General features: G+C 52.4%; 1 protein-coding gene across 3 annotated transcripts; it reads right to left on the bottom strand.

Annotated features, from left to right (window-relative positions):
• Positions 1-642: 642 nt before the first annotated feature.
• On the bottom strand, positions 643-25858 carry CTSB (cathepsin B). Of its 3 annotated transcripts, none has more exons than XM_032162456.2 (10): positions 25724-25858; positions 9725-9875; positions 9029-9114; positions 7281-7395; positions 5428-5546; positions 4456-4541; positions 4057-4200; positions 3424-3540; positions 2014-2142; positions 643-1591 (listed from the first exon to the last, which is right to left on the bottom strand). In XM_032162456.2, exons 2-10 carry the CDS (start codon positions 9848-9850, stop codon positions 1494-1496), a joined length of 1020 nt encoding a protein of 339 aa, XP_032018347.1. In that variant the 5' UTR covers positions 9851-9875; positions 25724-25858; the 3' UTR covers positions 643-1493. The 3 variants fall into 3 exon arrangements, with proteins under 3 accessions (XP_032018347.1, XP_032018349.1, XP_032018350.1); XM_032162458.2 differs by lacking the exon at positions 25724-25858 and adding an exon at positions 25190-25612; XM_032162459.2 differs by lacking the exons at positions 5428-5546; positions 9029-9114; positions 9725-9875; positions 25724-25858 and having other exon boundaries at positions 7281-7354.
• Positions 25859-26415: the final 557 nt, after the last annotated feature.

Here is a 26415-nt window from a genome sequence, read left to right as displayed (position 1 = left end):
ATCACCAAGACACCAGGCCTATTTTATGAGCTGAATCCTCAGGTTGTTGCTGGATTTGTGGCTGATAAAAAATACAGGCCGGGCCCGGTGGCTCACGCCTGTAATCCCAGCACTTTAGGAGGCTTGAGGCAGGCAGACCACCTGAGGCCAGGAGTTTGAAACCAGCCTGGCCAACATGGTGAAATCCCATATCTACTTAAAAATACAAAAGTTAGCCAAGCATGGTGGTGAGTGCCTGTAATCCCAGCTACTCGGGAGGCTGAAGCAGAAGAATCGCTTGAATCTAGGAGGCCGCAGGTTGCAGTGAGCCGAGATGGTGCCACTGCACTGCAGCCTCGGCGACAGAGTGAGATTCCATCTCAACAACAACAAAAAAATAGAGCATAGCTATGTTGTTAGTTCTTAAGCAAGGGCAAGCTTACCAAGGACTTACAGAGAAGGTTGACGGGGATGACAGGGAACTAAGAGGGAGGGATGCCATGGTTGAAAACATGGCTGGGGCAGCGAGAAGTTCAGATGAGGTCCCAAGAGTCGCAAGAACATGCAGTTCCAGGACGTGATTCTCTGCAGGGACAAGGATAGACAGCAGCTACAAATCTATAGGCAGTGACAAATGATCTCTGAGATCCCATCAGAGCCGACTTCAAGTTGAAGGAGAAACCTTTTATTGGCAGAGGCGTTCCTTGTTAACTTGACAGGGCGAAGCTGTAATTTTTAAAACACAGTAAAAGCTGGTTTCTCCTAAACTAGTTTCCTTGTGGTAGTAGAGATCAGTGGGTATGAAACAAGTCCTGACCACTTGGTTTAGTTTTGAGCCGCATCATTAGGAGGCAATCTGTAAAACTAGCACAGGTCTCCCAGCTGTTCGACTCACTCACCCACATGATTAGCAGAGTGCACGAAAAATAAAACTTCTACTAAAGAATCATGCTGAGCACAAGATGAGAGGTTGTGACATTGCAAACTCGATAGATGGAGGAGGCCTGGGAGACTGTGGCGTTCTTCAAAGGGCTCCCAACACCATCTCTCCTCTGATCGTGTACCAAATGTGGAAAGCTACTTGCTTAGAGGTACTGGGGAACTGATGGGGGAACTTTCATCCTGTTAGGAACTCGCTTTCCATTCCTGGGTCTCTGTCTTGCTCCCTGGAGATGGATGGATCGGGGAGGGGGCCAAAGTCAGCTGGGGCACCGGGCACTCCCTATAGCACTAGTCTACAGCGGGAGGACGCTCTGTGCTGGCAGCGGTGGCTCACATGGCCTGTCTGCACTGTAACCACAGGCTGGGATGTAGCCAGGACTTGGGATGTGTCTCCTTGGAAGACAGGTCTGATGGCTGATGTTTGGCCAATCCAGTCCTTCAGACCCCGTCTAAAACTTGTATCTTACGTGAACTCAAAGAATAAAACGCATTTCTACCCCCATCTCGCCCCAATCCCTGACTGTATTCAGGGAAAACTCTCCCAGGACTGGCAGGACAGGCCCACGGCAGTATTAGATCTTTTCCCAATACTGATCGGTGCGTGGAATTCCAGCCACGACTTCTGATTCGATTCCACAGTGATCCTGTCCTCTGAGGATTTTAAAGAAGCCTGGGAATAAAAAGTAAGGGTCAACATAGTCAGACTCATCCCTAAAAGACCTGGGACTAAGTCACTAATCCCTGGCAGATCCTGCTGTTTGCCCAGTAGCACAGCCCTCAACACCATGAGGCTTCTGGAGTCGTGGGGCACACCTCCACTGACAAGCCCCCTGCCCAGTCACCCTTCCCATCATGGCATCTGGCGCAATGCTGTGGGTGGGAACTGTGGCAGGCGTGGGCTCTGAAGCTGCTCAGAGTCTGCCCTCGCAGCAAAAGGGAACTCCTGGGTGCCTGGCACTTAGGAGGAGCTCACAGCCTGGCCCTAGGTCCAGGGTTTTAGGCTGCACAGTGGGTAAAACAGAGAAAGCCGAGATGGCCACTGTCTGTGGCTCACAACTCCCTGTTCTCAGCAGGAAGGGAGCCGCCACTCACCGTTGTCACCCCAGTCAGTGTTCCAGGAGTTGGCAACCAGCCAGTAGGGTGTGCCGTTCTCCACTCCCCAGCCCAGGATGCGGATGGCATGGCCGCCCATCATCTCTCCGGTGATGTGTTGGTACACTCCTGAGAAGGGAAGAACTGGCTGAGACTGAGACCGAGCCACTGCCCAATGCCGCCTAGCACCCCCCCACACTCAGCTGGTCACCCTCTGGGCAGGAGAAACAGCTTCTAGAAGGAACCTGCTGCTCCATCAGGAGGCTCCGGGGTTCCCACAACACTGGGCAATTAGTTAAATATATTTTTGAAGGCCCAACACACTCAAATTTGTTGAGTAAATATTAAAATATTCCTACAAAATGTGCTTATTGGTTGGCTTTAAAAATAGAATTTCTAATACGTTCTAATTTATAAAACATTTAATGCTAGATAACTGATTCATCTGTTCTATATACTGGGATTCCACATAAGTAAGGGTTTGTCAAAAGGGTTACACAGCTTAAAGAGTTTTAATAGCTGCTCCAGGTACACCCTGGAGAGGTGAGGGAGGAGAAGGGAGGGCTGGTGGCAGCCAATGCTAGCTGATGGGAAAGACACTGCCTAAGGGGCTCAGGGCTGCCCAACCAAGCTCTCTGGCGAGGAAATCACTGTCAAAGTGGAAATGCATCTTTTAATAATATGGGCAAGGACTGGGCTAAGACCTGCCATCTTTACAGAAACTTTTTCTTGCCAGAATCATCTTCCTTTGTCAAACTGTTTTACAAGAGCTGACAGCTTTGGAGGTTCCAATCTAGCAAAATATTAATCGGATAGATGCAGTCAGCAAAGACTGTTCATCTGGAGCAAGGGATTTCTAAGACAGGACTTGGGGATGGGGACTGTCCAGATTCCTTGGTTCGAGTCCCTACGGCACTGCCCAGGGCAAGGTCCTCCCTGTGTGTTCATCCACTGGTGTGTGGCATGATCTAGGCCTTTGCAAAGATGAAGAAACTGTGTCACCCGGTGCAGACACGAACAGCCTGCCATTATAACAGGAACACGCCGCTAAAGCAACACAAAGCCATGAAGGCGAGGGCAGGCGTGGACAGCCACCAGGGAGGGGGGCGCTTCCACAGAAAACACATATGAGCTGGACTGTAACGGATGGGAAGCAACTAGCCCAGAGGCTCTGGGAGAGGCCTCTGGAATTATCTGTGTGTTGGCACAACAGGTAGACAAAGACAGACTGTCTGGACCAGCCTGGCACCTCAGAGGAGTGAGCCTGGATGGAAGGCCCCACACAGCCCTCTTCCCCAGCCCCTCGCCTGCCTGCCTAATTAAGTCCTATTGGCCCACCTGAACCCACCTTGGCACCCAGGCTCCCCTCCGGACCCCCACCCTCTACTGTCGTCAGCCATCAGCACGCACCTGACTTGTACAGCAGGAAGTCCGAATACACAGAGAAAGCTCCCTCCACGGGGCCGTTTTTGTAGATCTCGGCCATGATATCCTTCTCGCTATTGGAGACGCTGTAGGAATTGTATCCTGGAAAATGAACCGAGCTGGGGGTTGGGGAGGGCGGTGACAGTGCCTCATGCTGTGCCACTGTCAGCCAGTCACTGATTTCTGGTGGCCTCCAGGGGAAGACTGTGCATCTAAGGGGACTTGCCCAGCCAGGGAGCTCAAGGAAGCCTCCCCTGAAGAACTAAGGACGGGGCTGGGGCTGAGGCTGGAAGCTCAGAAATGGGAGAAGGGAGCAGAGAGCACGAGGCCCTGGAAGAGGCTGGGATACCCCAGGACTCCAGGACACGCCACTCCGTTGTAAAATGAGGGCTTTGGTCCCTTCCAGCTTGGAAGGGCTGAGGCTGAGTTCAGGGTGGAACAGGCAGAAAGTGGAGAGTGTGCTGCTTCCCCTGGCAAGAGGGCGTCACTCCCCCTCCTCTATCCTAGAGTTCCTAGACCCCAAGGCTCCTCAGCCCTGCTCTCTTCCTGCAGTGTGAGGAGGGATGCAGCAGCTCCCCAGCCTCCACGTGTGCCGTGGCCAGGCCCCAGGCCCCTTACCGTAGTGCTTGTCCTGTTTGTAGGTCGGGCTATAGCCAGGCTCGCAGATCTTGCTACACTTGGGGGTGTCTCCCTCCCCCGTGCATGGGGGCCGGGAGCCGTTGACGTGGTGCTCACAGGGAGGGATGGAGTACGGTCTGCACCCTGATGGGACCCGGGAGAAAGCGAAGTCAACCTACAGCCCCCACCGAGAAACCCCATATGGGCCAGGCAGATCTGCGGCGAGGCCAGCCTCGTGCCTGCAGCATGGACGCCAGGCAGGTCCTGCCAGAGGCCTGTGCACCTGGCCAGCACCTTTCACCCGGCCCTCTGTCTCACCCTCCACTTTATAAAGGCAAAGGCATGATGGTTAATTGCTTAATCCATCTGGCCGGAAAGGGGCCGAGGGGACACACTCACCTACGTGGGAATCATAGAGGCCACCAGAAACCAGGCCTTTTCTTGTCCAGAAGTTCCAGGCTTCAGCAGGATAGCCGCCATTACAGCTGAAAAGACAGGCTCTCATGAAAACCTCTCAGAAGCACCACCCGCTCTCCACACCACTGCGTGCTACCCAAGTGCTGGAGGTCACTCGTGGACCTGCCCCCGCCTTCAGCAACTGATGCCAGCAGCCCTCCCAGACCCCAAACCCTCCAAGGGACACTCCCTAGATAAGCACAGCTTGCAGGGAATAACCGCCAGCCCCACCCCTGCCCACGAAGATCCTGGAGAAGGCAGGAGGCTCTCCTGTTCGTGTCCACACCGGACCAGGCTACGAGTGCCCTTCCGGGTAGAACAGTGATTCTCAACTGAGCAGACACTAAACTTCCCTGAGGTACTTACAAAACACCACCAGTTCTCTGAAATGAGAATTGCCAGTGATTCCCATTTAACTAGTTTGGGGAGAAGCCTACAAACATTTTTTTAAGCCCTCAGGCATTTCAGATCTGCAGCCGCGGGCAAACACCTCTACTGCAGAACCAAGGCGAGGCTGCAGGCAGCTGGAGCAGGAAGTTCTGTGCCACCACCTTGTTGTTAAGGTGGCTCCATCCCCCTTAACTACACATAAGGAAATGCCCCAAACTGCTTCCCCAAGCAGGGAAAAGGAACATGCGATGACACAAACCAGGCCAGGGGCCAGACATTCCACCGCATTTTCTAATACTCTGTTTTGCTGGGACGCCACCCCTCAGACAGCTCTGCCGGGCCAGCCTTGGTTCATGCACCTCCCTGGAAGCAGCAGCCTTGCCAGGCCCTGCCTGCCAGACTCCCGGAGTCTCCCCGAAACACTTCTGACTCGCAGGAGTCAGTCCTCAAAGTCCCCTCCACTGAGAAGCCGGGGCCCAGGGTCTCTCAGCACTAAACCCGCTGTGGAAGCACAGCCTGACTCACCCGTCCCCACACATGCTGCCACAGCAGGTGAGCAGGTCCTCCGCCGACACCTCCACGCTGACGTGCGCATTGGTGTGGATGCAGATCCGGTCAGAGATGGCTTCCACAGCCCCGAAGGCCTGCAGGAATGAGCCCCACCGGGTGAGGCCGCCACGTCCAGGCTGGGCCCTCTGCAGCAGTCCCCTCAAAGGGCCACAGGGGCACCTCAGACCTTGTAGGCAACTGATCTCTCAACACCAGGGGAGGCTCCTGGGGCTCAAACTCAGCTTTTATTTTCTTTGGTAGAAATGGGGTCTTGCTATGTTGGCCAGACTGGTCTTGAACTCCTGGGTTCAAGTGATTTGCCCACCTCAGCCTCCCAGAGTGCTAGGATTAGAGACATGACGCGCCAGTTGCCCCACCCTCCTGCCTCAACATCTGCCCAACTCAGCTTTTAAAGCAAGAGAAGCACCACCATGAACCTCTGCCTGGGAACTTGGTTCATTTCTGAAATCTGTAAAATGTGTAGTTTTAGTGTGTGTGTGTGTGTGTGTGTGTGTGTGTGTGTGCGCGCGCGTGTGTGTTTCTGGAGGCGGAGTTTCACTCTTGTTGTCCAGGCTGGAATGCAGTGACGCAGTCTCAGCTCACTGCAACCTATACCTCCTGGGTTCAAGCAATTCTCCTGCCTCAGCCTCCAGAGTAGCTGGGATTACAGGTGCCTGCCACCACACCCAGCTAAGTTTTGTCTTTTTAATAGAGACCACCACACCCAGCTAAGTTTTGTCTTTTTAGTAGAGCTAAGTTTTGTCTTTTTAGTAGACCATGTTGGCCAGGCTGGTCTCCTGACCTCAGGTGATCCGCCCGCCTCAGCCTCCCAAAGTGTTGAGATTACAGGCCTGAGCTACCGCACCTGGCTGTGTTTTTTTCTTAACAAAAAACACAGCTCACCCAGAAAATAAATACTGTGTGATCCACTTGTATGAGGTCCCTAGGAGTCAAATTCACAGAGACAGAGAGTGGAGTGGGGGTTATCAGGGGCTAGGAGATTGGTGTTAATAGGGACAGAGTTTCTGTCTTGCAAGGTGAAAAAGAGTCCTGGGGACAGATGGTGGCGATGGCTGAGCAACACTGTGAATGTACTTAATGCTACAGAACTGTACACTTGAAAATAGTTGCTGGGCAGGGTGGCTCACACCTGTAATCCCAGCATTTTGTGAGGCCACGGAGGGCAGATCAACTGAGGTGAGGAGTTTGAGACCAGGGTGTCCAACATGGCAAAACCCCGTCTCTACTAAAAATAAAAAAAGTAGCTGGGCCTGGTGGCACATGCCTGTAGTCTTAGCTACTGGGGAGGCTGAAGCAGGAGAACTGCTTGAACCCAGGAGGCAGACGTTGCAGTGAGCCAAGATCCCACCACTGCACTCCAGCCTGGGTGACAGAGCAAGACTCCCATCTCCAAAAAAAAAGAAAAATAAAATTGCTAAGATTATTAAATTTTCTGTTATGCGTTATTTCACCACAATTAAATGACAAAACGAAGACAGCTCGCTGACACTAAAGGGATGCTTTCTTGAAGCAGAGTAGCGGTGAGGGCTCCTGGTATTTGCGGACGGGGCAGCGTGTCAGGGGAAGGGAGCTGCTTTGCCACCCGTACACGTAGACTTGCAATCTGCTGGATGCTCTGCCCGCCACTGCCTAATCCTTGCCATAATTCACGGCCAGAGGGATTGTGATTTTTGTATTGATGGAAACTGGGATTCAAAGTTTCTATAACTTGCCTTGTCAAAGTTGTCCCCACCCCGAATCCCCCAAGACTCCCCACTGCTGCTCCCACTTTCTCTCCAGCCCTTCCCCGCCAGCCAGCAGGGCCTTACCCAGCAGGAGCCACAGGAGCCCTGGTCTCTGATCTCTTTGATGGTGGGACACTGTGGCCATTGTTCCCGTGCATCGAAGCTTTCAGGCAGCTTCAGGTCCTCGGTAAACGTAACTCTGGATAAAGGAAGGTCTTCATTATAAGCTCTGATCCCACAACTCCCTCCCCAATCCCTGCAAAGGCCACTGGTTTAACAGCAGTCACTGTGGCTGGGCCACACTCCCCCAGCAAGGAATTGAGCACAAGACATGCAGGAGAAGGCTGCAGACAGGTGTCCCTGGTGATTTCATAAAACAAAAGGAAATTCTGTTGCTCAATGCACCCTGTGATTTTTTTTGGGTGGGGCAGCAGTGGACAGAATTTCACTCTGTCATCCAGGCTGGAGTGCAGTGGTGAGATCTCTGCTCACTGCAACCCTGAGTTCAAGCGATTCTTGTGCCTCAGCCTCCTGAGGAGCTGGGATTACAGGCATGCACCACAGCGCCCGGCTAATTTTTGTATTTTTAGTAAAAAGAGGGTTTCACACCATGTTGGCCAGGCTGGTCTTAAACTCCTGGCTTCAAATGATCTGCCTGCCTCGGCCTCCCAAAGTGCCGGGATTACAGGCATGAGCCACCATACCTGGCCTGACTTGCGATGTTGTACGCTTCTTTCTAGGCTTACATAATGGATTTTTTTAAATGAGTTTATCCACAAATTATAAACTCATTTTTAAATGAGTTTATTCAGTCCAGATAGTGTTTCTTGCCCCGCTCTCCTGCCTCAACATCTGCCCAGGATCCTCTCATCATTTCTCATATCATCCCCATTCATTGCACAGAAGGCAGTATCCTGCAACTTAACTACCCCATCCTCACGTGGGAAGTGGCATGATCTCAGCTCACCGCGACCTCTGCCTCCTGGGTTCATGCGATTCTCCAGCCTCAGCCTCCCGAGTAGCTGGGATTACAGGCACCTGCCACCACGCCTGGCAAATTTTTGTATTTTTAGTAGAGACGGGGTTTCATCATGTTGGTCAGACTGGTCTCGAACTCCTGACCTCAGGTGATCCGCTCTCCTTGGCCTCCCAAAGCGCTGGGATTACAGGCGTGAGCCACCGCACCCGGCCTCATCTGGCTTTTCTTAGATTCCCCTTAAATTACTCAAGATTGAGTCTGCCCACATAGTGGAGACCCAGACTTTGTCAAACCTGGGGCTTAGACACCTTGGAGAAGTGCAATAGAAAACACTAGGGGTGGCTCATGCCGGTAATCCCAGCACTCTGGGATGCCGAGGGGGGCAGATGATTTGCTGAGGCCAGGAGTTCGAGACCAGCCTGGCCAATATGGTGAAACCCAGTCTCTACTAAAAATACAAATATTAGCCGGGCACGCTGGTGCAAGCCTGTGGCCCCAGCTACTGAGGACGCTGTGGCATGAGAATCAACTTGAACCTGGGAGGCAGAGGTTGCAGTGAGCCAAGATCACGCCACTGCACTCCAGCCTGGGTGACAGAGTGACTCTCTCAAAAACAAAAAAAAAGCACCAGCATCTTCTCTACTAATAACTTGAGAAGGAAAAAATAAAATAAAGAGAGAAAGTAAATAATACAAAATGAAAAGAGACAAGTGCTGTACCTCAAGCGGTGTCGGCAGCCCTGGGCGGCATGAGCCCTGCGGATGCCGGAGAGGCCTTCACTCTCCCACTTCCCACTGCCCCAAACCAACACCCACCACTCACGTTACAGCGGTGCGGCAGAGCAGGCACTCACCTCTGGGGCGGCTTGGGCCCACCCAGGAAGGTACCACACAGCCTCTTCAAGTACCTCACGTCCACGTTGTAGAAGTTCTGCCCGGCCTGGAAGAGAGTCACCCACTGACTGAAGGGTCTCCTGGGATAGCGCTGGATGGGCACGCTGCCCACACACCAGGCCCTACCCAATTCAAGGGCCCAAGGGTTGGGGGGCACTGGGGAACAGCCCAGAGTGACACACAGGTAGAGGGGGTGTCTCCCCTGATCTACTCCCATTTGCTGACAATCAGAGACCCTCTCCAGCCCTCAACATGTCTCACTCCTCATTCTTGGTTGTCAGTCCCAGGGTCAGGGCTGGGCAGAGACAAAGGGAATCAGGGGCGGGACTGATAAACTGCCACTCTGCCATGGCAGGCGTCACAGGGGCTAGCTGGTTTTGAACACTTCCGAAGCTCACTTACTCCCCCACGCACCTCCGCGTGCACACAACCATATATTCATACACATGCACACACTAATGCACACACGTGGGGTATGGGACAGAGGAGGGAGGCGTGGTCCAGAGCGGCCATGATTCGGGGTCAGGGCCATTCTTCAACAGTCCAGGACAGAATGTTCTGTGGGCCACGGTGATGGCTGGCTCCCCATTCCTGGAATCAGTGAGCACAGACCGACCTGGGAGGGGACATACGTAGGACGCAGCCCCACAGCCTACCTGCCACGTGGTGTTCCGTTTGTTGACATCGTTGACCAGCTCATCCGACAGTGGATGGAAAGAGGGCCTGCTCCGGGCATCGGCCAAAGCCAGCAGGCAGCAGAGGGAGGCCCAGGACTGCCACATGTTGGAAGCCGGATCCTAGATCCACCTGGAGAGGACAGAGGGCATCAGGACACCTTTCTGTTATGTGGGTCGAGGGCTCACACACACAGGGGCACCATCTTGGGCATCAGTGGGGACCCCCATGCTCGTCCTGGCCCAGGCGGAGAACTCTAAGGAGCTGAGGTGTCCGTGGAATCCCCGCCTCCCTGCCCCGGTGCCAGCAGCATGCCATGACCTCCTGTGTGTCCCCGGGGGCCAGGCGGCCAGAGCCAGGAGAGAAAGCCAAGGGGCTGTGCTGGAGTAGACCGAGTCCAGGGCCTTCTCTGCTATTTTTAAACGGCCTTTGCATGGATTTGTAGAACGGTTTGAGAGACTTTCCCAAGTGAGTGATATGAAACAGTGAAGAGCCTGTCTGTGTGATTACACCCTAAGTGGAGGACCCATGGGACAGGGAAATGTAAGAAAAGTTACAATCCAGGAGTCCTAGTTTCAACAGACACAGATAAACAAGCTCGGTGTGGGCTGGTGGAGGTGGAGGCTGAGAGGTGGGGCTGGGCTGGCCATCCACCCACTCCTGGGGCCTCTCTGGTTTTTCCAGTCAGCCAAGGGCTCTGCTTCTGGCTGCGGAGATGAGGCTTCTGGGAAGGAAAACTCTCACCTCGATGCCTCAGCCGTTTCATCTTGGACTGGCTCATGAGTCACAAACCAAAGCTTTCCAGCTTGAACTCTGAGTCACCCTCCTAAGCGAGCAGCTCAACAAAAGCAATACATGTCTCCTGGGCGCCTGCATCCAGGGCTGGGGAGAGCCGCGGCGCCGGGAGCTGGGTGAGGCAGGGGCTCCTGTCCCTCATTCCAGGGGCTTCCACGGGTGGGTGAGGTGTTCTACCTCCCACAGGTCACAGGTCATCATGAAAGTCACAGGACTGCGGTGTCAGTGCTTAACAAAATGCCTCGCACCCAGGGGATTCTATCTGAAGAACAATTTAAACTTCATTGTTGCTTAAGCAGCAATTCATCTAGGAGGATAAATATATGAGGACAGCAAGATGGCTCTGGAAAAAAGCTTTCTTTTTGAGATAGGATCTTGTTCTGTGGTACAGTGGCACAATCTTGGCTCACTGCAGCCCCCACCTCCCAGGTTCAAACAATTCTCGTGTCTTAGCCTCCCAAGTAGCTGGGATTACAGGTGTGCGCCACCACACGCACCTAATTTTTTTATTTTTAGTAGAGATGGGGTTTCACCATGTTAGCCAGGCTGGTCTCGAACTCATAACCTGAGGTGATCCACTGGCCTCAGCCTCCCAAAGTGCTGGGATTACAGATGTGAGCCACCCCACCCAACCAGTGGAAAAGAGCTCTGATGGGAGCCCAGCCCTCTGGGGCGGCAAATGTGTCATAAAACGCTGGGTGATGCTCATCAGCAGAGCACCTAACGGACCGCTCAGAAGCACATCCTCTGTGGAGGAGTCAGCGTACCTAGGTGAGGCCAGAGAAGAAACAGGACAGTGCTTGTACAAGTGGCTGCCTGAAGTCTGAATCTTCACACTGGACTCCTCACACACAAAAAGTAGCACATGCAACACAGATTTTTTTTTTTTTTTTTTTTTGAGACAGAGTCTTGTTCTGTTGCCCAGGCTGGAGTGCAATGGCATGATCTTGGCTCACTGCAACCTCTGCCTCCTGGGTTCAAGCTATTCTCCTGCCTCAGCTTCCCGAGCAGCAGGATTACAGGCATGTGCCATCATGCCCAGCTAACTTTCATATTTTTAGTAAAGACAGGGTTTCACCATTTTGGCCAGGCTGGTCTCGAACGCCTGACCTCGTGATCCACCCAACTCAGCCTCCCAAAGTGCTGGGATTACAGGCGTGGGCCACCACACCCGGCCCACAGATCTTAATTATAAAAGTTTTAGGGAAAAAATCAATGCCCTTTGAAAAACAGTCTGGGTGCGGTGGCTCACGCCTATAATCCCAGTATTTGGGAGGCCAAGGCAAGTGGATCACTTGAGGCCAGGAGTTCAAGACCAGCCTGGACAACATAGTAAGACCCCATCACTATAGAAAATAAAGTTTTTTAAAAAGGTAATGCTGGAGGAAAGCTGAGGATTGACAGGAAACAGCCTTCGAGGGAAAATGCTTGCATTAAACTGAAGAGTCTCTTTAAAACAAAAACTGACAAGACAAAGCAGTACTCACATATACTTTAGGCTACGTTTCCTTGATACACAAAAGGCTCTTCAAAGTCAGAAAAATGGAACCAGCATAATAGAAAAACTATAAATGGCCAACACAGATAAAAATAAGTTCAACCGGCCGGGCGTGGTGGCTCAAGCTTGTAATCGCAGCACTTTGAGAGGCTGAGGCAGGTGGATCACCTGAGGTCAGGAGTTTGAAACCAGCCTGGCCAACATGGTGAAACCCCGACTCTACTAAAAATACAAAAATTAGCCAGGTGTTGTGGCAGGTGCCTGTAATCCCAGCTACTCCGGAGGCTGAGACAGGAGAATCGCTTGAACCCAGGACATGGCGATTGCGGTGAGCCAAGATTTCACCACTGCATTACGGTGTGGGTGACAGAGTGAGACTCTGGCTCAAAAATAAAATAAAATAAGTTCAACCTCAGGGAAATGCAGATAAAATCAAGGAGGTATTCAGCATGTATCAGACTGGCAAAGGCTGGACAGTTTGGCACTTCTTGCAGGGCTTAGGACGTGGGGAAACGGAAGGCGTGATAATGAGTGCCTAAGAGTGGGCACAACCACCGAGATGTCAACCAGCGACACCCACCTGCTTCTAAATCTGCATGTCCTGGGACTTGGCAACCTGACATTTAGAAATGTATCCCACAGAATGCAAAGATACATGCACACGGGTGCTCACTAAATAATTTTTGCATTAGAAGGCCAGGCGCGGTGGCTCACGCCTGTAATCCCAGCACTTTGGGAAGCTGAGGCAGGTGGATCACGAGGTCAAGAGTTTGAGACCAGCCTGGCCAACATGGTGAAACCCCGTCTCTACTAAAAATACAAAAATTAGCTGGGTGTGGTGGCCCACACCTGTAGTCCCAGCTGCTTGGGAGGCTGAGGCAGGAGAATCGCTTGAACCTGGGCGGCGGAGACTGCAGTGAGCCAAGATCACGCCATTGCACTCCAGCCTGGGTGACAGAGTGAGACTCCATCTGAAAAAAAAAAAAAAAGTCTGTTCTGTTAGCCTATAAATTTTGCTGGGCTCGGTGGCTCATGCTTGTAATCCCAGCACTTTGGGAGGCCGAGGCAGGCGAATCATGAGGTCAGGAGATCGAGACCACGGTGAAACCCCGTCTCTACTAAAAATACAAAAAATTAGCCAGGCGTGGTGACGGGCGCCTGTAGTCCCAGCTACTCGGAGAGGCTGAGGCAGGAGAATGGCGTGAACCCGGGAGGCGGAGCTTGCAGTGAGCCGAGATTGCGCCACTGCACTCCAGCCTGAGCGACAGAGCAAGACTCAAAAAAAAAATAATAATAATAATAATTTTTGCGTTAGAAAAAGACCAGAAATGAAGCAAGTATCTAATACCAGAGTAACTGTTAAATTATGGTAAGTGGTTAAATAGAATATGAAGCAACCATTAGAAAAGCAACTAGTTGGTCGGGCATGGTGGCACATGCCTGTAGCCGAGGCAGTTGGATCACGTGAGGTCAGGAAATCGAGACCAGCCTAAGGTGGTGAAACCCTGTATTTACTAAATACAAAAAATTAGCCAGGCATGGTGGCACATGCCTGTAATCCCAGCTACTTGGGAGGCTGAGGCGGGAGAATTGCTTGAACTCAGGAGGCAAAGGTTGCAATGAGCCGAGATCACACCATTGCACTCCAGCCTGGACAAGAGCAAAACTCCGTCTCAAAAAAAAAAAAAAATTGACCGGGCGCAGTGGCTCACACCTGTAATCCCAGCACCTTGGGGGGCCGAGGCGGGTGGATCACCTAAGGTCAGGAGTTCAAGACCAGCCTCGCCAACACAGTGAAACCCTCTCTCTACTAAAAATACAAAAATGAGCCAGGCGTGGTGGTGCACGCCTATAATCCCAACTACTCGGGAGGCTGAGGCAGTAGAATTGCATGAACCCAGGAGGCAGAGGTTGCACTGAGCCAGGATTGTGCCATGCACTCCAGCCTGGGCGACAGATCGAGACTTCATCTAAAAATAATAATAACAATAAGATGAATAAATAACAGTAAAAAAGCAAATAGTTGAAGTGAATTCTATTGTACTAACGAAGTAAAAATGCCCTAAGTCCCAACGTTAAGTGGGGAAAAGGCAAGCTGTGGGTGACTGAGGACCATAAGCGTCTGACCCTCTCAGCAACCTACACATGTAGGAACACTCCTGCCACTACACACAAAATGCCGAGGAAGATGTACAGTACTCAGTCACTACAGTGGGGAGACTTTTTTTTCACAACATTCCCTTACTTTTAAGAAAAAAATGTATGTTCCTATTATTTCAGTTTCGTTTCTTCTAGGAAAAACAGTTGGCGGTATTACTAAAGGCCTAAGCCACCAAACTGATAAAAGGACATTTGTTTTAATGATTCCTCAGAGCATTTCCAATTTGGTCTTCCGTCCCACCAATGAGGCATCCTCCCTCGTAGTGACTTTGAGATGGGAGTCTCGCTCTGTGGCCCATGCTGGAGTACAGTGGCACAATCTTGGCTCACTGAAACCTCCACTTCCCAGGTTCAAGTGATTCTTGTGCCTCAGCCTCCTGAGTAGCTGGGATTACAGGCCTGTACTACCACTTTTGGCTAATTTTTATTTTTTTTAGTATAGTCGGTGTTTCGTTATGTTGGCCAGGCTGGTCTGGAACTCCTGGCCTCAAGGGATCTGACTGCCTCAGCTTCCCAAAGTGCTGGGATTACAAGCCTGAGCCACTGGACCTGGCCCCTAGTGACTTTCTTAATAATCTTCCCCTTATTGGCTGGGCGCGGTGGCTCACGCCTGTAATCCCAGCACTTTGGGAGGCCGAGGCGGGTGGATCACGAGGTCAGGAGATCGAGACCATCCTGGTTAACATGGTGAAACCCCATCTCTACTAAAAATACAAAAAATGAGCTGGCTGTGGTGGCAGGCGCCTGTAGTCCCAGCTACTCGGGAGAGTGAGGCAGGAGAATGACGTGAACCCGGGGGGGCAGAGCTTGCAGTGAGCCGAGATTGCGCCACTGCACTCTAGCCTGGGCGAAAGAGCGAGACTCCATCTCAAAACAAAAACAAAAACAAAAACTTCCCCTTTTCTGTGATTCATGGGTAGGCAGCGTCTCACGTGGCCATGCGTGTCAGTGACCCACACAGCCTCCACACTTTGAGGTTGGTGTGTCTCGTGGGCAGACAGGTGTGTCCTCGGATGTCCCCCGGGGCTTTGTGCTATAGAGATGTTATTTTAAATAATAAGCCAAGTCGAGGATGGGAGCGTTTCCATGGCAACTTGAATTTTTAAAGCAAGATTTCTTTGGTTTCTGTGGTGGCTGAGAACACAGGCAGCTGCCATGTCCAATGGCTCTCAACTCCTGGAGGACAACCCGCCAGGGCCATTCCCTGGAGTCCCACAGGGCCCCCTCGCCACTTCACTAGCAGGCGACTTCCCTGCACCTTTCCCTGCACCCGCCCTCCTTTTCATGGTTCCCAGGCCCTCCCACACCTCCCTGTGCTCCCTACTCATTCCCAGACTCCCCGGGGCCACCGCTGCCAGCCCCTGGGCCCAGCCCATTCTACTACTCCCAGGGTGAGTGCTGGGAAGTTCTTTCAGCCCTGCACCTTGGCCCAGGGCTGTGGTGTTCCTAGCTTCTCTGCTCCTCCCCTATGGTATCCAGGTTGGGGTTCAAGGGGCCACCAGCCTGCTGCAACCGGCCGATAAAATGAGTCCTGCACTTGGAGTAAGGAGACCTGCATTTGGATCTGGCTCTGCCACTAACTAAATGGCACCCTTGGGGTCTGACCTTCCCCAAGCCTCAGTTTCACCACCTATAAAATGGAGCTAGTAACCACCGTGTCTCAGGTGGCAGTCAAGAATGAAGTGAGAAGGACCAAAGCGCCGGCACGTGCCTGGCGTGCAATGATAAGGTGGGAAGTGCAGTCGCTCCAGTGGGCTCTGTTCCCTCCCTGTCTCCTCTCTCCTCTACCACTTCTAGCCCTCAGTTCACACTAAACCTATTCCAGTAGGTCCCCAACGCCAGGAAGAGTCTAAATGAAAACAAGTTTTTTTTGTTTTTTTTTTTCTTTAAGACAGGATCTCGGCCGGGCGCGGTGGCTCACGCTTGTAATCCCAGCACTTTGGGAGGCCGAGGCGGGCGGATCACGAGGTCAGGAGATCGAGACCACGGTGAAACCTCGTCTCTACTAAATAAAAATACAAAAAATTAGCCGGGCATGGTGGCGGGCGCCTGTAGTCCCAGCTACTCGGAGAGGCTGAGGCAGGAGAATGGCGTGAACCCGGGAGGCAGAGCTTGCAGTGAGCCGAGATTGCGCCACTGCACTCCAGCCTGGGTGAAAAAGCAAGACTCCGTCGACAGGATTTCACTCTGTTGCCCAGGCTGGAGTGCAGTGGCACGATCACGGCTCACTGCAGCCTCTGCCTCCCAGGCTCAAGAGATCTGCTCTGCTCCCCTCAGCCTCCTAAGTAGCTGGGACTACAGGCATGCACCACTATGCCCGGCTAAGTTTTGTATTTTTTATAGAGATGGGGTTTTGCTATGTTGCCCAGGCTGGTCTCAAAGTCCTGGACTCAAGTGATCTGCCCGTCTTGGCCTCCCAAAGTGTCATGATTATAGGTGTGAGCCACCATGCCCAGTAAAACAAGCTCTTAACTTCAATTAACCCCAGCATTTAACATCCAAAAATGCTTTCACTCTTGAGGGTCGCAAGACTGCTGAGAACCCAAAAAGCGTGAAGCCAAGCACAGAGGTCCTGACAGCAGTGGCAATCTCACTCCATTGTGCAACAGGTGCCTTTCTCTCCACAACAACGCAAATCTCAATCACTCTGGACAAATGCAGATGGTGAAAGTTACAAGCTGGGCTGTTAACAGGTTTCCAGGGTCTTTGCATGGGACAGCAACCCATTTTCACTTCCCTTTATATAGGCACCCACTTCCCTTTTATTTCTTAATTCTGTGCTTTCTGCTCTGCTTCTTACAAGAGATGATGAACACAAAGTCCTTATTTCACAAGGGAAGGATGTGAACTCTTGTGTGCCACAAGACCTCTTTCCAGGATGCGGGCTGGTGGAAGAACAGCTGCGAGCAGATGTCATCTCTAGACCTTGGTCCGCTGGGCTGCTTGGGCAGGCCTGAGTTCCACTGCACCCTTCTGCCCCTTTTCCAAGCTAATCTTTGGGTTAAAAAAAAAAAACAAAAAAAACAGAAAAGGGTGCTCCTCCTGTCTTCTCTCTCCAAACCTGCAGAGCGCTTATGAGAAAACACGCTCCACTCCAGCTCTGCAGAATGTTGTTACGTGCCAAAAAGAGTGTGTGGCCAGGTGACTCTATCAACCAGAGCACCTTCCTCCCCCGGCAAACGGCACCCTAGACTACCTTGAAGCCGTTTCCAGGATAAATAGGGACCTTGGGATCCTGGAAGGAGGTGGAATGAAAGTCAAAGGAGAGGAGGTGCTGCTAAGTCACAGGAGGTGTTAAGTCCTGGCATCCTCAAAGAATCAGTTTTGGGCTGCCACCAAGCTCGGATAAAAGCTTTCTGGCCAGGCACAGTGGCTCACGCACTGTAATCCCAGCACTTTGGGAGGCCGAGGCAGGCGGATCACCTGAGGTCAGGAGTTCGAGACCAGCCTGTCTTTACTAAACTCCTGTCTCTATTAAACAAGGTGAAACTCCTGTCTCTACTAAAAATAGAAAAATTAGCGGGGCACGGTTGTGAGTGCCTGGAATCCCAGCTACTTGGGAGGCTTAGGCAGGAGAATCACTTGAATCTAGGAGGCAGAGGCTGCACTGAGCTGAGATCACACCACAGCACTCCAGCCTGGGCAACAGAGCGAGACTCTGTCTAAAAAAAAAAATACGAGGCTGAGGCAGGTGGATCATGGGGTTAGGAGTTCAAGACCAACCTGGCCAACATGGTGAAACCCTGTCTCTACTAAAAATCAGCCGGGCGTGGTGGCGGTGCCTGTAGTCCCAGCTACTCAGGAGGCTGAGGCAGGAAAATTGCTTGAACCCAGGAGGCAGAGGTTGCAGTGAGCTGAGATCGCGCCACTGCACTCCAGCCTGGGTGACACAGCAAGACTATGTCTCAGAGAAAAAAAAAAAAAAAAGAAAAAGCTTTCTTACATGGTCACAGAGCCCTCAGGTAGACTGCACTTTAAATCTGCAAAGGATCTGAGACAGGACATGTATACCTAAAATTTCCAAATAAGCCATGTTGCTAGCTCCTGGCTGATAGAGAAAAAAAGTGAAAGAATTCTTAGCAAATCTCTCATACAGTATTTTGCTCTTCCTCGTTCGTTGGTGCTGTGGATGTACTGCTGGCTCCTCTCAGTCATCAGCTCTAAAGAATTGAAAGTTGGCTGGGCCTAGTGGCTCACACCTGTAATCCCAGCACTTTGGGAGGCCAAGGAGGTGGATCACCTGAGGTCAGGAGTTCAAGACCAGCCTGGCTAACATGGTGAAATCCCTTTTCTACTAAAAATACAAAAAATTAGCCGGGCGTGGTGGTTGTGAGCCTATAATCCCAACTACTCAGGAGGCTGAGGCAGGACAATTGCTTGAACCCAAGAGGCGGAGGCTGCAGTGAGCTGAGATCGCACCATTGCACTCCACCTTGGGCAACAAGAGCGAAACTCCGTCTCATAAAAAACAACAACAAAAAAAACAAAAAAATAAACAAATGTCAAGTGCTTACATTTTGCCAGAAGCCACAAATGAAGACTGTGCCTTATAGGCCAGCAGAGCGGCTAAGAGCAGGGGAAAAGTGGAAAGGTAGGGAGACTGTGAAAGCTCAGTAAGACCTTCCCAGAGAACCTTGTTTCTTTCTCTTTTACAAAAACTAGTCTTGGCGTTCACTGCTAGTAACAGCAGTTGCTCCTGAAGCTTCAACCACTTAAGTGCACCCACAAAACAAGACTTTGGCGAGTTTCATCTTCCCCTACTTCAACCTGCCAGACGTACCTCAACGCTGGAGCAGTCCTGCACTGGGTGGGAGTGTGCTGACCTCAACTATGTTCTGCTGTGACCCAGAAGACCCCAAAGACCTTTCCTTTTTTTTGAGTATGAATCACAGCCTTGCTGTGGCCTCTCATGTGTTATGTCTTTGCGCCTAATGGAACCGTGTTTAGTAGATTCTTGGCTTACAGTTAAATTAAGGACAAAAACAAAATCCAAAGGGCTCTCAGGCCTCGGTCTCATCAGTCCCCTGACGAACGGGCACCAGCGGCCCATCTGTCCCATGGAGAGGGCTCCCTGCAGCCCTAGACCCCAAGCAACTGAAAACCTGTCAGAAAACCCGCCCAGCGCAGGTGTGCAGAGGCAGCAGCGATGCTCACCAGCCTTGGAGGCTCCCAGGGAACCAGGGGAAGCAGAGAAGCCCCACTCCACCTCCTTCACCTGAACCAGGCTGCCCACCTGCCAATCATCTATACAGCCCACCTGCCAATCATCTATGCAAACCAGGTACTGCAGGCCCAGCCCACGCAAGCTGCTCTCCATAAGCCTGAAGACACCTATGAGTGGAATATTGTACAAGGTCAGCCACAGCAACCCCACATCCTGCAAACAAAATGACTACCGTACGCTTAAAACTGAAGGCCCTCAGCAGTTGATTTTTTGTTGTCGTTGTTGGTTGGAAACAAGACAACTTAGGCAGTCAATATTCTAGAAAGTTCTGAAAGCTTTTGCTCCCCAGTTCTGTTACTGACTTGCTCAGATGCTGACAGAGCCAATGCATTCACGTCTGCATCGGATACCAAAGGACCTTGGGCCTGCTTTATAAAAGCTTTTAGAAATCCTTTGAAATTGAATGATATTAGTGTTCTGTGCCTCTCCAGCTTGCAGAACACGGCAGTTCCCTAATTCTACCGCAGGTGAGATTACACCAGGGCAGTTGAGGCTGACACGAAGGCCAGCCACAGAAAGGCCTAGCTCTTGGATCCAGCTAGGTCCTGTTTTCCTCCCTTGGGGCCCTGGGACCAGATACTCATCTCGCAAGGCTGATGGAAGATGGAAGGAGACTCTTTTGAAAGTGCCCACCCTGCACCAGGCTCAGAGCAGCGCCACCTGGGAGAAACTTCCTCAGTCACTGGGAGCGTGAAAAGCCATCTCCTTACACATAGGACAGCCAACGTTTGCATCCCACAGTCATCATTTCTATTTTCATAAGTATCCTAATTTGGATGAAAAATAATGGCAATTGTACTATCAGTGACAAGGCCTTAAAAGTTGATTTGTTCTGCTGTCTTGACTGCCAAAGCAAAGCACGTCCCAAACACCAGGAAGGCTGAGTGGGTTGAGAATGGGTGGCAGGTGACCCCCAGCACTCTGATGTGCTTTGATAATACACTTCCAACCCTCGAATGGGAGAAGCCTGTGGCTGGCACCGCCCTCCTGGGACTTGCGCAAGCCAGGAAGCTGTGTGACTATGTGTGTGTGCACATTCTGCCAGAGTCCAAGTCAGCAGGTCAGAGGATCATGAGACAGCCCGGCCCTCCCGGCTCTTAGGGCAGAATATCTAGATGTCTTCTACAGGGTTCTCTACTGGTCCCGTTACCATCTTGGCCACATTGGTCCCATCCTCCTCCATGCATGCTGGCTGGTGATGCTACATTACCTTGATGACCAGACCAAAGAAGTTACTGGCCTGGTAAAGACAGATAACACAGTCAAGACTGCCAGCCACACGTCCTTCTCAGCACCCAGCATTTACAAAACATCAGTTCTGGGCTGGGCACAGTGGCTCACATCTATAATTCTGACACTTCGGGAGGCCAAGGTGGGAGGATCGACTGAACCCAGGAGATTAAGACCAGCCTGAGCAGGATAGTGACCCCATCTCTATTTAGAAAATTAAAAATTTAAAATAAAAAATAAATAGGCTGGCGGTGGCTCAGGCCTGTAATCTCAGCACTCTGGGAAGCCAAGACGGGCAGATCATGAGGTCAGGAGTTCAAAACCAGCCCGACAAACACAGCAACACCACGTCTCTACTAAAAATACAAAAATTAGCTGGGTGTGGTGGCACATGCCTGTAACCCCAGCTACTCAGGGGGCTGAGGCAGAAGAATCGCTTGCACCTGGGAGGCGGAGGTTACAGTGAGCCGAGATTACGCCAGTGCACTCCAGCCTGGCAACACAGCGAGACTCTGTCTCAAAACAAAAAACAAAAAAACCAGCACATGTGCCATCACTGACCAACAATAAAAACTGGAAAAGTGTCACTCAACCCATTTATGCCATAGGTTGCAATTTTTTTAATTTTTGCATGAGTAAAAACATCAGACCTTGGCGATGACCCTGAGCAGTACAATGTAAAAACTCCCACATGCTTAGCGTTCCAATAATGGAACACTAGGCATAAGTGGGTTACTGTTGTCCTATGGCAAAGATTAAATTTGAATTTCTGGTCATGAAATTAAAACAGGGGTACCACTTCAAACCCATCAGATTGGCAAAAATCAAAGTCTAGTAGTATCTAGTGTTGGTAAATGTGAGGAACAGGAACTCTGCACACTGCTGGGCGTGTAAATTGATGCAACCACACTGAAGAACCCTTTGCCAGCATCTAGCAAGATGGAAGATGAACACACCTCATGACCCAGAAACAAGCTCTCCCACATTTGCCCTGCAGAAACTCTTCTAAGTATCTGGGAGACACAGGATATTTATTGTAGCACGGGATAATAGTGAAAACGAAATAACATAACTGTCCCTCAGTAGATAAACACACTGGGCACTTAACACAAATGGACTAGAACTGGATGTAGCAACCGAAATAAATCTCACAACCGTGAGTGAAAAAGGATCCATGTAGTGTAACTGAAGTCATATAAACTTTAATAACATTGTTTATACACTGATGCGGAGTTTTAAAAGTACAAAAAGGCCTGGAGGTGACTCATGCCTTGTAATCCCAGCATTTGGAAGGCCTAAGTGGGAGGAGGCAAGGTGATCACTTGAAACCAGGAGTTTCACAGCAGTCCTGGCAATAGTGAGACCCTGTCTCTACAAAGGAAAAAAAAAAAAAAAAAAAAGGCTGGGCACCGCCTGTGGTCCCAGCTACTTACTACTCGGGAGGCTGAGGTGGGAACCAGATCGCTTACGTCTGGGTGGCTGAGGCTGCTGTGAGCCGTGGTTGCACCACTGCACACCAGCCTGGGAGACAAAGCAAGACCCTGTCATGAATCAAACAATAAATGAATGAATGAATGAACAAAAAAATGTGCAGGAGAATCCAAAAGAGGAGCAGCAGACAGGGAATACAATGGCCCTTGGAAGGACCAGGAAACAGGCCCAGGAGTGGTCTATAGAGGCGGAGGATAAGGCTTGAAGCTAAAAAAGAGATTAGTTAAAAGTCGAAACACAGGGCTGGGCACAGTGGCTCACACCTGTAATCCCAACACTTTGGGAGGCGAGGCGGGCAGATCATTTGAGGTCTCTACTAAAAATATAAAAAGTAGCCAGGCATGGTGGTGCATGCCTGTAATCCCAACTACTCGGGAGGCTTGAGGCAGGAGCATTGCTTGAACCTGGAAGGTGAGGTTGCAGTGAGCTGAGATTGTGCCACAGCATTCCAGCCTGGGTGAAAGAGTGAAACTCTGTTTCAAAAAAGTCTACACAGAGTGGAATTTGATCCCTAAACCTCCTACCCCACACAAGCTAGGGTAAATATAAACATTAACCACCATGCCAGGGCGCAAGGTTTGCCTCCCACACACTCTTCCCCAGGCAGCCTGGGACCAGACGTAGAGACTGCTGCCTGCCACCCTGATATCCCAGAGGCACAGCACATCTGCACATGCCTCCCCTAGACTCAACTGCCTGTCACCCCAACCGTCTCCCTTTACATGAACCATGTGTAAGTGCCCAGTAAATATCACTCAACCGCACATTTTTCCAATAATTTCCTTAGGCCAGACCATCGAAAAGAGGCAGCAGACTGGGCGCAGTGGCTCATACCTGTAATCCCAGCACTTTGGGAGCCGAGGTGGGCGGATCACGAGGCCAGGAGTTCGAGACCAGCCTGGCCAATGTGGCAAACCCCCATCTCTACTAAAAATAAAATTAGCCGAGTGTGGAGGCGCATGCCTGTAATCGTAGCTAGTCAAGAGGCTGAGGAAGAAGAATGGCTTTAACACAGAAAGCAGAGGTTGCAGTGAGCTGACATCTTGCCACTGCACTCCAGCCTGGGTGAAAGAGTAAGACTCCACCTCAAAAAAAAAAAAAAAAGAAAAAGAAAAAAGAAAAGGAGAAGAATCGGCATACCTGTAACTCCTCCCTCAGTGTTTCAGTCCTTATCTCAAAAGGACGGCATGTTACTCTACACAACCACAACTCATTACCAGATTTAAGAAAATCATCCCCCACTGCGCGGTGGCTCATGCCTGTAATCCTAGCACTTTGGGAGGCTGAGGCGGATCACTTGAGATCAGGAGTTCGAAAACCAGCCTGGTTAACATGAGGAAAGCCCGTCTCTACTAAAAATACAAAAAAAAAAAAAAGCCAGGTGTGGTGATGGGCACTGGCAATCCCAGCTACTTGGGAGGGAGGCTGAGACAGGAGAATTGCTTGAACATGAGAGGCGGAGGTGGCAGTGAGCCGAGATCGCACCACTGCACTCCAGTCTGGGCGACAGAGAGAGAGTGTCTCAGAAAAAAAAAAAAAAAGAAATTAAGAAAGAAAAGAAAAATCACTGACAGACATCCCAAAGCACTCCTGAAACGTGACCTCCCTTCAATTCACTTCCCAATCCAACCAAGAGCAACAGAGAATATGTTACCCCTAAAATGGGTGCACCTTCTCTTCCAACTCCCAGGTCCAGCAGCTGGGGAAAGAAAAGAACCTGCCTACAAAAGAGCCTCGCCAATCTGCTAAATCAGCACCACATGGGCAGTTTCAACCTGGAGCCAAACGGCCGCCACCCCTCGCCGCCTAACCAGTTGGAAACAGCGGGGTCCTGAGCCAACATCCAGGAGAGCTGTTGGGGCGAGAGCTGTGCCAGGGCCGTGTCTGGCCTGCGTTGCCACCTGGGGGGCAAGGGACCTCTGCCTTTCCACCAGGGGGTACCCCCAGCTCGGGGACAAATGACCAAAGAGGAAGGGAAGCCTCTGTTCTCCAGGAGACGTTTGACTCTGTCTTTAGGAAAGCTACACAGGGTGGGCGGCCCAGCCCCTTTCTCCAGGAGCTGGCGGGTTCTAAGTCACCATCACCAAAGCCAAGAAGAAACAGTTCTTGGCCAGGCACCGTGACTCACCGGGAGGCCGAGGCAGGCGGATTACCTGAAGTCAGGAGGTCAAGACCTGCCTGCTCAACATGGTGAAACCCCATCTCTACTAAAAATACAAAAATTTGCTGGGCGTGGTGGCGGGCACCTGTAATCCCAGCTACTCGGGAGGCTGAGGCAGGAGAATAGCTTGCATCTGGAAGGCGGAAGTTGTAGTGATCCGAGATTGCGCCACTGTGCTCCAGCCTGGGAGACAGAGCCAGACTCCGTCTCAAAAAAAAAAAAAAAAAAAAAAGAACGGATGTTATGGAAGAGAAAGAGCAGCCCTTAACCAAGCCAACGCCCTCTTAGGCCTCTTCGCCTTACCTTCCTGAACGTTTGGATTCAAAAAGGGTGCATCTCAGCTATTCTCTCCTCCGGCGGGAGGCAGTGGGAATCAGTTTTTCCAGGCTACAAAAAGGTGCCAGGTCTGCCTTTGAGCCCCCCCAGCGTCACTTCTCCAGTGGGTTTGGGGGGTCTCTCCTCCGTTAGGAGGAGTGTGGGGCCTGCCCTAGGGTCCTTTTTTTTGCCAGCCTGCTGGCTTTCTCAACGCCTGTGAAGGGGGTGACACAGGCCCACCAGGAAGCCAAGTGCAATTAACTTCCACCTGGGTCGCCCACCCCAGCCTGCCTGCAACGCCCCACACCCAGCACCCACTGCTCCCCAGAGGCCTACTCCCCCGGCCTCCAGGGCTACTAACCGAGGGGGAGGTGGCGCCCCAGGGACTCTGCCCGGCCTCCCTCTACTGGAGTCCAGGGGCAGGGAGCGCCCCCGGCCTTCTCCCCACCCGGCATCCAATAGCCCATTCGCCTCTTGGTTTCGCTGCTTGGTTTCTCTTCCTGTTTACGGATTTAACACCGTGCAGGTTCCTCGCCAGCCCACCCAGTGCCATCCCTGTTCTTCAACAGGACCTGTTTTCTGGGGTCCCAGGAATTGCGTAGGATCTTGCGCAGACAGTTGGCCAGGCAAATCCTTTGGAATGAGGGGGAAATAAACCAAAAATAGACGCCGGCAGATGCGATTACGTCGGCAGTTTGTCCCGGAGACACCGAGGCCCAGGCGCTGGGAGCGCGGTCCGAGGCAGCAGCCTCCCGACCCGGCCGAGCTGTTTCTCGCAGGCGCCTCCCTCGGCGCTCCTGGCCGCATCCCCGCTCCCAGGGCCGGGTCCGGCGCACAGCCGGGAGAGGGGAGCGGAGGGGAGGGAGCTGGCGGGCGGGGCTGTTTTCTGCTTTTCTCGCCGACGCTTCGGAGCGCGCGGACTCCCATCCCAGCCCGCCCGTCAGGGACAGTCCCCAGGGTCCCGGCTCCCCGCCGGCCCCCAGGGACGCCGCGAGGCCGCGCCTGGGCCCGACTGGGGGCGCAGAGGCAGCCGTCTCGGCGGCCGGGTAGGACCATCCCCGCCAAGGTCACTTCCGCCGCGGTGGCCCCGGGTCCCCAGCACTCACCGAACGCTGCAGCCGAGAGCCTGCAGCCCAGCCTGCGCGCCGCGGAGCCAGTGGCGTTACTGGAGCGGTTGCCGGAGCCCTGCAGCCACCGTACCCTGGGCCAGCTCCGGCCCTAAGTACCCTCCCGGCCCGGCCCCGCCCCACGTGACCACCGCGCAGCCCCGCCCGGGCCCTCCCGCCGCCCGCGCACTGTGCTTCCCAGCCCCCACCCCCTCCCGCCACCTTCCGCCGCCAGCGCTCCCCGCTTCCCGGTCCCGCACCCCCCCCGCCCCCTTCCGCTGGGGGTCCGGGGACACCGCCGGCAGCGGGTGGGGACCTGAGCGCGCGGGCTGGGGCAGAGGGGCTTGGAGCCCTGCGGGCCCTGGGTGGTGAAACGCTGCGAATTGGGGCCAGGGGATGGGGAAAAGGCCCCTAAAGGTGGTCCCAAGGCCCCCACCCCGCCTAGAAAAGTCCCCCCGCCTGGCGGGACCGCCCCCGCCAGAACCCGCGCCTGGGATCCCTGCCTGCTGGGTTGGCGGGGGCGAGGTGGTGGAGAGGGCGCCGTCGCTTATTTCATTCATTCAGAAGCCGCTGCAGGGGCTGGGGGTGGCGAGGCTGTGGACCCCACAGAACAGCCTTTAAAAGCTCCACTTTGTTGTTAAGAGAACGTACCCACGAAACACTCCAGCTACGTACAAATAGAAAAGGGCGGC

This window comes from Hylobates moloch, unplaced genomic scaffold, assembly GCF_009828535.3.
Source record: "Hylobates moloch isolate HMO894 unplaced genomic scaffold, HMol_V3 SCAFFOLD_8, whole genome shotgun sequence".
NCBI lineage: Eukaryota > Metazoa > Chordata > Mammalia > Primates > Hylobatidae > Hylobates > Hylobates moloch.
The sequence above is the reverse complement of the archived record's forward strand: the minus strand, read 5'-3'. Positions and strand labels throughout refer to the sequence as shown.

Bases quoted from the DNA above. Each gene is read 5' to 3' on its own strand.
- CTSB (XM_032162456.2), bottom strand. From the start codon at position 9,850: ATGTGGCAGTCCTGGGCCTCCCTCTGCTGCCTGCTGGCTTTGGCCGAT. The intron at 4,201-4,455 runs GTGAGTGTGTCC...GGGTCCCATCAG, and splicing joins CCTCTATGATTCCCACGTAG to GGTGCAGACCGTACTCCATC. The intron at 1,592-2,013 runs GTGAGTGGCGGC...TTTTATTCCCAG, and splicing joins CACTGACTGGGGTGACAACG to GCTTCTTTAAAATCCTCAGA.